At 45.8% G+C, this 14,195-nt stretch overlaps 1 protein-coding gene across 6 annotated transcripts in view; it reads right to left on the bottom strand.

Annotated features, from left to right (window-relative positions):
- The window catches only part of PMS1 (PMS1 homolog 1, mismatch repair system component), a 488,451-nt gene that overhangs the window by 422,428 nt on the left and 51,828 nt on the right, over positions 1 to 14,195 (bottom strand). For all 6 annotated transcript variants that reach the window (XM_044304355.1, XM_044304357.1, XM_044304354.1 and 3 more), the window contains one exon: positions 1,976 to 2,078. In XM_044304355.1, the coding sequence (XP_044160290.1) occupies positions 1,976 to 2,078 (103 nt within the window). The remainder of the gene's footprint in view (positions 1 to 1,975; positions 2,079 to 14,195) is intronic.

Consider the following 14,195-nt stretch of genomic DNA (forward strand, 5'->3'; position numbering starts at 1 on the left):
GTTATGGGGTGGGGGGGTCTGTGGATGGCACTAATGGGGTGGGGGGTCTGTGGATGGCACTAATGGGGTGGGGGGGTCTGTGGATGGCACTGTTATGGGGTGGAGGGGTCTGTGGATGGCACTGTTATGGGGTGGAGGGTATGTGGATGGCACTGTTATGGGGTGGAGGGTATGTGGATGGCACTGTTATGGGGTGGGGGGTATGTGGATGGCACTGTTATGGGGTGGGGGGTCTGTGGATGGCACTGTTATGGGGTGGGGGGTCTGTGGATGGCACTGTTATGGGGTGGGGGGTCTGTGGATGGCACTGTTATGGGGTGGGGGGGTCTGTGGATGGCACTAATGGGGTGGGGGGTATGTGGATGGCACTGTTATGGGGTGGAGGGTATGTGGATGGCACTGTTATGGGGTGGAGGGTATGTGGATGGCACTGTTATGGGGTGGGGGGTATGTGGATGGCACTGTTATGGGGTGGGGGGTATGTGGATGGCACTGTTATGGGGTGGGGGGTATGTGGATGGCACTGTTATGGGGTGGGGGGTATGTGGATGGCACTGTTATGGGGTGGGGGGTATGTGGATGGCACTGTTATGGGGTGGGGGGTATGTGGATGGCACTGTTATGGGGTGGGGGGTATGTGGATGGCACTGTTATGGGGTGGGGGGTATGTGGATGGCACTGTTATGGAGTGGGGGGTATGTGGATGGCACTGTTATGGGGTGGGGGGTATGTGGATGGCACTGTTATGGGGTGGGGGGTATGTGGATGGCACTGTTATGGGGTGGGGGGTATGTGGATGGCACTGTTATGGGGTGGGGGTATGTGGATGGCACTGTTATGGGGTGGGGGGTATGTGGATGGCACTGTTATGGGGTGGGGGGTATGTGGATGGCACCGTTATGGGGTGGGGGGTATGTGGATGGCACTGTTATGGGGTGGGGGGTATGTGCATGGCACTGTAATGGGGTGGGGTGGTATGTGGATGGCACTGTTATGGAGTGGGGGGGTATGTGGATGGCACTGTTATGGAGTGGGGGTGGGTATGTGGATGGCACTGTTATGGAGTGGGGGTGGGTATGTGGATGGCACTGTTATGGAGTGGGGGTGGGTATGTGGATGGCACTGTTATGGAGTGGGGGTGGGTATGTGGATGGCACTGTTATGGAGTGGGGGTGGGTCTGTGGATGGCACTGTTAAGGGGTGGGGGTGGGTCTGTGGATGGCACTGTTAAGGGGTGGGGGTGGGCCTGTGGATGGCACTGTTAAGGGGTGAGGGGTGGGTCTGTGTGTGGCACTGTTATGGGCTGGGGGGGGTCTGTGGATGGCACTGTTATGGGGTGGGGGGGTCTGTGGATGGCACTGTTATGGGGTGGGGGGGTCTGTGGATGGCACTGTTAAGGGGTGGGGGTGGGCCTGTGGATGGCACTGTTAAGGGGTGAGGGGTGGGTCTGTGGGTGGCACTGTTATGGGCTGGGGGGGGTCTGTGGATGGCACTGTTATGGGGTGGGGGGGTCTGTGGATGGCACCGTTATGGGGTGGGGGGGCGTGGCCAGGGGAGGGGGGGCGAGTTCCACCACCTTTTCTCTGAGAAAAAAAGCCCTGGGCTTCCATGAGGAAGGCTCAGGAGGCCTCTAGGCATAATCCCACCGGGACATTCTGTGTAGGGTCTGTGGCCGGTCCAACCCTGCTGTGGATGTTACTGTAATGGGGGCACTGTGACTGTCACTGTTATTGAAACACTGTGGATGTGGACAAGTGCTCCAAAATGAATTGCTTGTTCGGAGTGCTTGCCTAAGGCAACAGAAAGGACAATTAAAATGCAACATTATTGACAATTGATAAAACAAAGGTATATACTAGCCCACCAAATCAGAGACTATAAGGTGGACACAGGCTGTAAAGCAGGGATACCTTTTTAAAGGCTGTTGCCGGGTTTCATGGCTGCTGACCATCTGGTCACTGAGAGTAACATTTACCTTGTCCAAGGTGTGATGGCTTCTCTGACAAAACATGTCCATTGCTATCCAAAAGATACTGAGTGCTAACCGGGTCAGTGTCTGTCTTTGTCGAAATGTGTACCTAAAATGACATGCAAACAAACGTTTTAAAACAACCAAACACATTAAAATCACTGTAGCCTAAGACCATTTTCACAGACAGCAGGGTCTGGCAGGCTGTTTCGGCGGTGAAACAACCTGCCAGATCTGTGCTAACGCTAGCCCCGCTGGAGGTCTGCTCCAGCTGCATTCACTATAATGGGGCAGGCCAGAGGTCTGGCTGTGGCATGGAAAACAAGCAGAGAAGCGGCCAGACAAAAACTACAACATGCTGCGTTTTTTTGTCCAGCCGCCTCTCTGCTTGTTTTCCATGCTCTGGCCGGACCTCCGGCCTACCCCCATTATAGTGAATGGGGAAGGAGCGGCACAGTGGGCTAGCATTAGCACGGATCTGGACCCTGCTGGCACCAGTGTGAAAGTAGCCCAAAAAAGTATAAAGTAGTAGCTGCAAGAATAGTTTTGTTATTTAGAAATGCTGTTGCTTTTGGAAAACAGTGAAGCAAAATAAAAAATTATTATTAATAATACATATAATATTAAGCAGCATATTTTACAAGTCACAGATGCAAAGTCTGAAGCGTCACTGAAATTTAAAGGCGCTTTCCCAGCATCAAAACTGGTACCCCATCAATTAGGAAAATGGGGACTGAATGGAGTGACTGTAACGGCTGAACGCTGCAATTCCATTCAAAGTCTATAGGGCTGATTGAGATTAGGCTACTTTCACACTGGCGTTTCTGGGTCCGCTTGTGAGATCCGTTTCAGGGCTCTAACAAGCGGCCCAAAACAGACCAGTTCAGCCCCAATGCATTCTGACTGGATAAGGATCCGTTCAGAATGAATCAGTTTGCCTCCGCTCAGCCTTCATTCCGCTCCAGAGGCGGACACCAAAACGCTGCATCATCTGACGAAACTGAGCCAAACAGATCCGTTCTGACTTACAATGTAAGTCAATGGGGACAGATCCATTTTTACTGACAAATCATGGTGCAATTGAAAACGGATCCACCTTCCATTGACTTTCAATGTAAGTCAAAACGGATCCGTTTGCATTATCATGGTAATGCAAATGGATCAGTTCTGAACGGATACAAGCGTTTGCATTATAGGTGGGGATTCGTCTGTAAAGATACCAGACGGATCCGCAACTAAATGCAGGTGTGAAAGTAGCCTAACCAAGCACAGTCCTAGACTCGGAATGCAGTGGCAGCACTGATAAGTGGTATGTGTTACTTCTGGAGAAACCTCTTAAAATATTTGTCTGTTTTGTCCTTTTTTGCACCAATTTTTATTTTTGTTTTTTTCCTCTCATTCGTTTTCTTTTAGCAGGTGGAGGGCCATAGCACCCTATTTTTTTCTTCTCCTTTTGTCTACCTAGTATGCAGGGCCACAATAGATTATAGAAGACATGTACATCAGACGTCATTCCACATTGCATATAATCATTGCATTAGCAGATGGGCTCAGTAACCCAATCAACCTCACGAGTCTCTGCTGTAGACTCTGTATGTAAGGACCTTCCACGGTGAGCCGATTATTTGCTCTATATCAGTCCTTATCATTTTTACACATTTGATGCCATGCCTTTTACCTTTTCAATTCACCCAGTCAAAATCTACTGTTTTAGTGCAGTATTTAGCTGCATGGCACATTATAACCATGGAGAGAATTTACTGTATTTTTCGCCCCATAAGACGCACTTTTTCTTTCCCCCAAAATGGGGGAGAAATGCCCCTGCGTCTTATGGGGCGAATGTTGCCAGTTTAACATCGCAAGCTGCGATGTAGAGCGAGCGGGGACTCAGGGAGGGACTGGAAGGAGGAGCTGGGGGCCGGCAATAGCGGCGAGGCGGTGCAGTCAGTGTAGTATAGCACCGCCCCGCCGCTCCGGTATGCTAATATAATATGTCATATTGAATTAATAGTTATTAAACTTGCCCCCTCAGTCCTATTACTACCTTACATCTTAATCGATGCTGTAGAATTCGGGCAGGCAGGGCGGGCGGCGGCGGTGTAACTCTTGTCACGCGCCTGCGCCGCCTACTTTATGAATGAAGCAGGCGGCGCAGGAAAGTGACGTCAGTGAGAGACGCGCCGCCCGTCCTGCCTGCCTGAATTCTACACCAGCGATTAGGATGCAAGATAGTAATAGGACTGAGGGGGCAAGTTTAATAACTATTAATTCAATATGACATCTGATATTTGCATGGCGGCGGTGGGGGGGGGGGGGGGGGGGGGGCGGGTCGCGATCTGTGGATGGCACAGTTATGGGCTGGGGGGTCTGTGAATGGCACTGTTATGGGCTGGGAGGGGGGTCTGTGCATGGCACTGTTATGGGCTGGGGGGTCTGTGGATGGCACATATATAACAGTGCCACCCACAGATGCCCCCCTGTAACAGTGTCAGCCACAGATCCCCCCCTGTAACAGTGTCAGCCACAGATCCCCCCCCCCTGTAACAGTGCAAGCCAGAGATCTCCCCCCCCCCCCCTGTAACAGTGCAAGCCAGAGATCCCCCCATAACAGTGTCCGTCATCCAGAGATCCCCCCATAACAGTGTCCGTCATCCACAGATCCCCCCCATAACAGTGTCCGCCATCCACAGATCCCCAGTAATAGTGCCATCCACAGACCACCATTAGTTCCAAACCCACCAAACACACAGCACACCATTTGGTTAAAAATATTATTTTTCTTATTTTCCTCCCCAAAAACCCAGGTGCGTCTTATGTGCCGGTGCGTCTTATAGGGCGAAAAATACGGTATCATGAGGGGGGCATTTAAAGTCAGTTTTGCTTGAGTCTGTGTTGGAGTACTTTATACCACATTTAGCAAATGTCTCATGTTACTTTATACATTTGTCTCATTCCTATGCCTCATTCACACGTCAGTGTTTTGGTCAGTGATTCCCATCAGTGAACCAAATCCAGGATTAGAGCCTCCACAGACATAAGGCACAAGGCAAAGATTTTCTCCTGTTCTGTGTTAAGAGCCACATCTGGTTTTGGCTCAAAATCACTGATGGGAATAACGGACCAAAACACTTACATGTGAATGAGGCATTAGACCTAGCACTTTTGGCTAGAGAAGCTACTCCAGTTTTCCTGCTCCACCCTCCTCCTGGAGTGAGATTGCGACCTATTTGCGACTTTAAAAACTCATTAACATAGCTAACAACACTCACTTTTCCACTCACATTACAAAACTGGAGTGAATGGTGTAAAAATGCAAAAAGTTGCACAAGAGTACAAAAAAAGTTGCAAAATTCGTCCGAATCGTCTACATTTTTTTTACGCAAGTATTCAAGAGTTGAAGGTATGATAAATCAGGCAGCATTATAAACATTATGGAGGGGGGGGGGGGGGTAGAGGGAATTATTTCCCCACACGCAAGATTTGTGTCTTTTTAAATGCCACTTGTGGAAAACCTTTTTGCATAAGTGCCATTTCTCCGCCACCCTCACCACCTTCCCAAAAAACTGGCATATAAAGGACAGGGAGGGCGTAGGACCAGTAGCCCCGACATATTTATCTTCTCTTATGCCAGGTATCTGCCTTAGGCCTCATGCACACGACAGTATTTTTTCACGGTCCGCAAAACGGGGTTATTTAGGTGTTCCACAAGAAGTAATGGAAAATAGAGAAAATTTCAAAATTTCACTTGTTTGGCAGATTTTCCATTTTAATATATTTTTTTTCCAGTTACAAAGCAAGGTCAACAGCCAAATAACATTCAATATTTATGGCTCTGATTCTGTAGTTTACAGAAACACCCCTAATGTGGTTGTAAACTGCTGTACGGGCACACGGCAGGGTGCAGAAGGAAAGGAATGCCATACGGTTTTTGGAAGGCAGATTTTGCTGGACTGGATTTTTTACACCATGTCCCATTTGAAGCCCCCCTGATGCACCCCTAGAGTAGAAACTCAAAAAAAGTGACCCCATTTTAGAAACTACGGGATAGGGTGGCAGTTTTGTTGGTAGGGTACATATGATTTTTGTTTAGGGTACATATGATTTTTGGTTTTGTGAGGCAAGGTAACAAGAAATAGCCGTTTTGGCACAGTTTTTTTTTTTGCTATTTACAAAATTCATCTGACAGGTTAGATCATGTGGTATTTTTATAGAGCAGGTTGTTACGGACACGACAATACCAAATATGAAAGCCAGAGTTTTATTTTTATTTTTGGGCGACTGTTTTGTGTAGGGGCTCATTTTTTTCGGGATGAGATGACGGTTCGATTGGCACTATTTTGGGGTTCATATGACTTTTTGATCGCTTGCCATTACACTTTTTGTGATGTAAGGTGGTGTTCAACTGAGGGGTTAGGTCATGTAATATTTTTATACAGCAGGTTATTACGGATGCGGCGATACCTAATATGTATACCTTTTTTCATTTAAGTTTTGCACAATAACAGCTTTTTTTTAAAAAAAAGTTGTTTTAGTGTCTCCATATTCTGAGCCATATTAATTTTATATTTTGGGCAAATTTTTTTGCGGGATGAGGTCACTGTTAGATTGGTACTATTTTAGTGGGCATACGCCTTTTTGATTGCTTGATGTTGTACGTTTAGTGATATAAGTCGAAAAAAAAATATGGTTTGTTTAGCTGTTTATTTTTTATTTTTTATGGTGTTAATTTGAGTTGTTAGGTCATGTGATATGTTTATAGAGCTGGTCAATACAGACACGGCGATACCCAATATGTCTACTTTTCTTTAATTTTTTCCTATTTTTTTTACTTTATTTGGGGAAAATGTATTTTTTTTTACTCGAAACTTAATTTTTTTTGGGGGGGAAACTTTATTTTTTAAACTTTTTTGTCCCACTTTGGGCCTTCAACTTTTGGGGGTCTGATCCCCTTTACAATGCATACTTCAGTATTGGAATGCATTGGCTGTATGAGTAATACAGTGTGTATTACTCATACAGCTTCCTGCCTGTGAGATCCAGGGGGCTGCCTTCCATGCCATCGGGTCCCCATTACAGCAGCACGGGGACCCGATGGACACTGCAGTCGCCACCTGAACCACCCGGAAACACCGCAAACCGCAGGTCTGAATTGATCTACTGTTTGCAGCGATCGACGAATATAAGGGGGGGGGGGGGGGTCACAGGACCCCCCCTTACTCGGCATTGTCACAGAGTGCCTGCTGAATGATTTCAGCAGGCACTCTGTTCCGATCACGTCGCGGCGGTGATCGTAAATACATATGACGTACTGGTACGTAATGTGTCCTTAAGTACTAGGGCATCATGACGTACCGGTACGTCATGTCCCCCCAACAGGTTAAGGCCCTTATTCATTATCTCCTCTCTCTTTAAAAAGGACCTACTTCACCAGCTTTTATGTGTTCAAATTGTGCAAACCAAAAAGTATAAATACCAATTTGGGAGAGAGACTCCCTTCTCTAGTAGGAAGTTGAAGCATTTATTTATTTTTATCTTAGATAAAATTTAATTTAAAATAAATTCCACCATTAATCCATCTAATACATAAAATAACTTATTTGGAATCCAATTGAGGCATAATAAAAAATATTCAAAAACATCTTTATCAAATTAATTTGTCCCATCATTGACAATGGTAACCTTTTCCAAATAGGATTTTTTTTCTTAAATCCTTTAAATATATTTAAATTAAACTATATTTAATTATACATAACCCCCCAAATGTCTTGAGATGTTTATCCCCAAATATTTTAAACTTCCACCTTTATCATTTTTACCTTTAAATTCTTATTCAGGTCTCCATCCCCAAATTGCATTAAAGGGATTCTGTCACCTCCCCTAACCCAAAATCGGATTTTAAAGCACAGCACAGCTTACCTTGAATCGGCTGTGCTCTTCTATCTTGTAATCCGTCCAGTAGTTCATGAGAAAAACGACTTTTCTGATTATGCAAATTAGCCCTGAAGGTGCCCAGATGGGGCGTTTTGTTCACCTTAGTGTGCCCAGTAACGCCCCTCTTACAGTGCCCAAAAAGCCTTCCTTCCGACTGCCTAACCGCCCACAGCCTCTCATCCCTCTCCTCCCCCTCCCTCACGGCCGAACAAACTCTCGCGCAGGCACAGTATCCACTGAGGGCTGCGCCAGTGCGATCTGCAGGAGACTGAGGGCAGGAGCTTCATCGTAGTCACTGGGCTCGGCGCATGCCCAGTGACGATGACGATTCGGCAGTGAGGGAGGGGGAGGAAAGGGAGGAGAGGCTGTGGGCGGTTAGGCAGTCGGAAGGAAGGCGTTTTGGGCACTGTAAGAGGGGCGTTACTGGGCACACTATGGGGAACAAAACGCCCCTCTGGGCACCTTCAGGGCTAATTTGCATAATCATAAAAGTCGTTTTTCTGCATGAATGCTTTAAAATCTGATTTTGGGTTAGGGGAGGTGACAGAATCCCTATAACCACCTCAGACCCCCTAGCTGAAACACCCTTAATGACCAGGCCACTTTTTACACTTCTGCACAACACTACTTTCACAGTTTATTGTTCGGTCATGCAACTTACCACCCAAATGAATTTTACCTCCTTTTCTTCTCACTAATAGAGCTTTCATTTGGTGGTATTTCATTGCTGCTGACATTTTAACTTTTTTTGTTATTAATCAAAATTTTACGATTTTGTGGCAAAAAAAATGACATTTTTCACTTTCAGTTGTAAAATTTTGCACAAAAAAAAAAACATCCATATATAAATTTTTCGCTAAATTTATTGTTCTACATGTCTTTGATTAAAAAAAAAATGTTTGGAAAAAAATAAATGGTTTGGGTAAAAGTTATAGCGTTTAAAAACTATGGTACAAAAATGTGAATTTCCACTTTTTGAAGCAGCTCTGACTTTCTGAGCACCTGTCATGTTTCCTGAGGTTCTACAATGCCCAGACAGTAGAAAACCCCCACAAATGACCCCATTTCGGAAAGTAGACAACCTAAGGAATTTGCTGATGGGCATAGTGAGTTCATAGAACTTTTTATTTTTTGTCACAAGTTAGCGGAAAATTATGATTTATTTATTTATTATTTTTTGTGACTAAACTTGTGACAAAAAATAAAAACTTCCATGAACTCACTATGCCCATCATGAAATACCTTGGGGTGTCTTCTTTTCAAAATGAGGTCACTTGTGGGGTAGTTATACTGCCTAGGCATTTTAGGGGCCCAAAAGCGTGCAAAGTAGTTTGAAATCAAAATCTGTAAAAAATGGCCTGTGAAATCCGAAATGTGCTCTTTGGAATGTGTGCCCCTTTGCCCACCTAGGATGCAAAAAAGTGTCACACATGTGGTATTGCCGTACTCAGGAGAAGTTGGGGAATGTGTTTTGGGGTGTATTTTTACATATACCCATGCTGGGTGAGAGAAATATCTTGGTCAAATGCCAACTTTGTATTAAAAAAATGGTAAAAGTTGTCTTTTGCCAAGATATTTCTATCACCCAGCATGGGTATATTTAAAATAACACCGCAAAACACATTCCCCAACTTCTCCTGAGTACGGCGATACCAGATGTGTGACACTTTTCTGCAGCCTAGGTGGGCAAATTGGCCCATATTCCAAAGTGCACCATTCTGATTTCACAGGTCATTTTTTACAGATTTTGATTTCAAACAACTTCTCACGCGTCTGGGCCCGTAAAATGCCAGGGCAGTAAAACTACCCCACAAGTGACCCCATTTTGGAAAGAGGACACCCCAAGGTATTCCGTGAGGGGCATGGCAAGTTCCTAGAATTTGTTATTTTTTGTCACCAGTTAGCGGAAAATGATGATTTTTTTATTTATTTTTTTCTTACAAACTCTCATATTCCACTAACTTGTGACAGAAAATAAAAACTTCCATGAACTCACTATGCCCATCATGAAATACCTTGGGGAGTCTTCTTTCCAAAATGGGGTCACTTGTGGGGTGGTTATACTGCCCTGGCATTTTAGGGGCCCAAATGCGTGCAAAGTAGTTTGAAATCAAAATCTGTAAAAAATGGCCTGTGAAATCAGAAAGATGCTCTTTGGAATGTGGGCCCATTTGCCCACCTAGGCTGCAAAAAAGTGTCACACGTGTGGTATCGCCGTACTCAGGAGAAGTTGGGGAATGTGTTTTGGGGTGTCATTTTACATATACCCATGGTGGGTGAGAGAAATATCTTGGTAAAAGACAACTTTTTTTATACAAAGATGGCATTTGACCAAGATATTTCTCTCACCCAGCAAGGGTATATGTAAAATGACACCCCAAAACACATTCCCCAACTTCTCCTGAGTAAGGCGATACCACATGTGTGACACTTTTTTGCAGCCTAGGGGCGCAAAGGGGCCCAAATTCCTTTTAGGAGGGCATTTTTAGACATTTGGATCCCAGACTTCTTCTCACGCTTTCGGGCCCCTAAAAACCCAGGGCAGTATAAATACCCCACATGTGACCCCATTTGGGAAAGAAGACACCCCAAGGTATTCAATGAGGGGCATGCCGAGTTCAAAGAAAAAAAATTGAATATTTTTTTTTTTAAATGGCACAAGTTAGCGGAAATTGATTATTTTTTGTTTTTTCTCGCAAAATCTCCCTTTCCGCTAACTTGAGACCAAAATTTCAATCTTTCATGGACTCAATATGCCCCTCAGCGAATACCTTGGGGTGTCTTCTTTCCAAATTGGTGTTATTTGTGGGGTGTTTGTACTGCCCTGGCATTTGAGGGTCTCCGCAATCATTACATGTATGACCAGCATTAGGAGTTTCTGCTATTCTCCTTATATTGAGCATACAGGTAATGAGATTTTTTTTTTCCGTTCATCCTGTGGGCTGAAAGAAAAAAAATGAACGGCACAGATTTCTTCATTCGCATCGATCAATGTGGATGAAAAAAATCTCTGCCAAAAAAAAAAAAAAAAGGAGGGGAAAGGAGTCTACCAGGACATAGAAGCTCCGCCCAACATCCATATCCACTTAGCTCGTATGCCCTGGCAAACACGATTTCTCCATTCACATTAATCGATGTGGATAAATAAATCATTGCCGGGATTTTTTTATTTATTTTTTTATATACAAAGTGTTTGCAACGCATATGAACTCATATGCCTCGGCAAACGTATCTTTTACTGTAGAGGAAAAATCTCGTCTTGCAGCGCCGCATACACCGACTTGTGTGTTATCTGACAGCAGCGCAATGCTACTGTCAGAATGCACATCAGTGCTGCAGCTAGTCGATCGGCTGGTCCACCTGGAAGGTAAAAAAAAACGAAACAAAAAAGTAAAAAACAGGCCGCAACGCAATAAATTTTATTACCTTTATAATAACTTTAGAACAGAACATATAAACTGTATTTAACTTTTGAAACTGAACGTTAACTTTTTTGCTTATTTTTTTTTTTTTTTTTTTTTTTAACCTTTATAGGACAAACCTCTCCTTCCCCATGGGACAATGTGCAAAGCGCAAATCGCCCAAAGATGTGGCGAAGTGCGTTATGCACTTTGTCCCAGGTGAAAGGAGGGGTTTGCAGCAGCTGTGAATGGGCCCTAATAGCCCTGTGTGCCTGTCCTCCGAGATGCAATCCTTATGCTAAGTGTACCTGTGTGTGGTACTTCCGGAAACACTCTCCAAAGCATAGGGCAGGGTGGTCAGGGCAATCAGGACAGAAATAGCGGGTGTCACGCCTTATTCCACTCCTGCTACAGACACATCTTTTTCGGGGTGACGGTTGGGTTGAGGTACCAGGAACGACACTGGGGAAATGTCGCTCGTGTAGACGGCTAACTACACTGGTGGATGGGGCCACGGAACCTCCTGGATACAGGAGGTTCTCGATGATCTCTTCCTGAAATTTGAGGAAGGATCGTGTTCTCCCAGCCTTACTGTAGAGAACAAAACTATTATACAGAGCCAATTGAATTAAATATACAGACACCTTATACCAGCGTCTGGTGCTTCGGGAAACTAAATACGGAGACAACTTCTGGTCATTGAAGGCCACCCATGAGCAAATTATAGTCGTGGACCGAGGGGCTTCTCAATGACTCTGGTTGCTCTCTCAATTTGGATTGTCGTGTCTGCGTGAATGGAGGAGAGCATGTAAACGTCACGCTTGTCTCTCCATTTCACCACGAGCAGTTCTTCGTTACACAAGGCAGCCCTCTCCCCTGCTTGCAAGACGGGTGGTAACGAGCCTTTGGGGGAAGCCCGCGCGACTAGTTCACGCGGTGCCACAGCAGCCAATCTGTTCTAGGAACAAATGCCTGAAGAGGGGCACACTTGTGTAGAAATTGTCCACATAAAAGATGGTACCCCTTGCCAAATAAGGGTGACACCAAGTCCCAGACTGTCTTCCCACTGCTCCCAAGGTAGTCAGGGCAACCGACCGGCTTCAGGGTCTGATCTTTTACCTCATAGATACAAAATTTGTGGGTATAGCTTTCACAGAGCTTATACAATTTGACCCCATACCGCTTGCTTGGGATGTATTGTTTGAAGCCAAGGCGCCCGGTAAAATGTATAAGGGACTCGTCTACGCAGATGTTTTGCTCAGGGGTATACAAATCTGCAAATTCCTGGTTGAAGTGGTCTATGAGGGGCCGAATTTTGTGGAGCCGGTCAAAAGCTAGGTGGCCTCTGGGACGGGAGGTGGTGTTATCACTAAAGTGCAGGAAACGCAGGATGGCCTCAAATCGTGCCCTGGACATGGCAGCAGAGAACATGGGCATGAGATGAATTGGGTTCGTGGACCAATATGACCGCAATTCATGCTTTTTAGTTAGACCCATGTTGAGGAGAAGTCCCAGAATTTTTTTTAATTCGGAAACTTGGACTGGTTTCCACCGGAAAGGCTGGGCATAAAAGCTTCTCGGGTTGGCAGATATAAATTGAGTGGCATACCGGTTTGTTTCTGCCACAACTAAGTCCAAGAGCTCCGCAGTCAAGAACAGCTCAAAAAATCCCAGGGCCGAACCGATCTGAGCTGTCTCAACCCAAACTCCAGCGGTGAAAGGGGGAACTAATGGTGCGGCTGAAGTTGGAGACTGCCAATCAGGATTTGCCAGCACCTCAGGGATTCTAGGGGGTCTACGGGCCTGTCTGCGTGGTGGCTGCGACGGGGTAACTAATGCACGTGCCACCGTACCAGCTTCAACTGCCCTTCTGGTGCTCGCCACTTCACTGTGTTGTACGGCAGTGCTGGTACTAGGTCCAGGGAGGGCTGTGCTGCTGGTGTATGCCTCACCACGTAATCCGACAGCGCCAGCCCCACTCTGCTGCCCTTGAAGCGGATCCTGCGCAACCTGTGGTCTAGCAACATGGGGCCGGGTACGCCTGGTGGTATCAGGGACCTCAACCTCCTCGTCCGAACTTTGTGTCAGACTGCCACTGCTTTCTACAGGTTCATATTCGTCAGATGAGTGTTCCCATTCCTCATCCGACTGGGTCAGAAGCCTGTAGGCCTCTTCAGAAGAATATCCCATTTGACATTTGGGCTACTAAATTTAGGGGTATTCCCTGAGACTACCCAAGGAAAAAAGCAAGCCTGTCTTACAAATGGGAGGCTAGCGAAGTACCGGAGGCCGCTGCGGTTGATAAAAAATATCAAAACGGATTTTTTTTATCGCCGCAGCGCTTGTAAAGTGAATGTGCAGTGATTAAAAATTAACTTTTACTGCGGCGGGGCGGGTGTGGGCGAACGCACGTGTGGGTGACCGATCAGGCCTGATCGGGCAAACACTGCGTTTTGGGTAGAGGGAGAACTAAGGTGACACTAATACTATTATAGATCTGACTGTGATCAGTTTTGGTCACTTACAGATACTATAAAAGTACAAATGCTGATTAGCGATACGCTAATCAGCGAATAAGTGACTGCGGTGCGGTGGGCTGGGCGCTAAACGATCGCTAAACTACCTAACCAAGGGGCCTAAGCTATCCCTAAAACCTAACAGTCAATACCAGTGAAAAAAAAAAAAAAAAAGTGACCATTTACACTGATCACTTTTTTCACTTTCACTAGTGATTGACAGGGGCAAGAAGGGGTGATCAAGGGGTTAATTGGGGTGCAGGGGGGTGATCTGGGGCTAAGTGTAGTGTTTGGTGCTACTCACTGTGATGCCTGCTCCTCTGCTGAGACCAACCGAAGAAAAGGACCAGCAGAGGAGCAGGGAAGCCATTTAACACA

This window comes from Bufo gargarizans, chromosome 8, assembly GCF_014858855.1.
Source record: "Bufo gargarizans isolate SCDJY-AF-19 chromosome 8, ASM1485885v1, whole genome shotgun sequence".
In the NCBI taxonomy this organism is placed as follows: domain Eukaryota; kingdom Metazoa; phylum Chordata; class Amphibia; order Anura; family Bufonidae; genus Bufo; species Bufo gargarizans.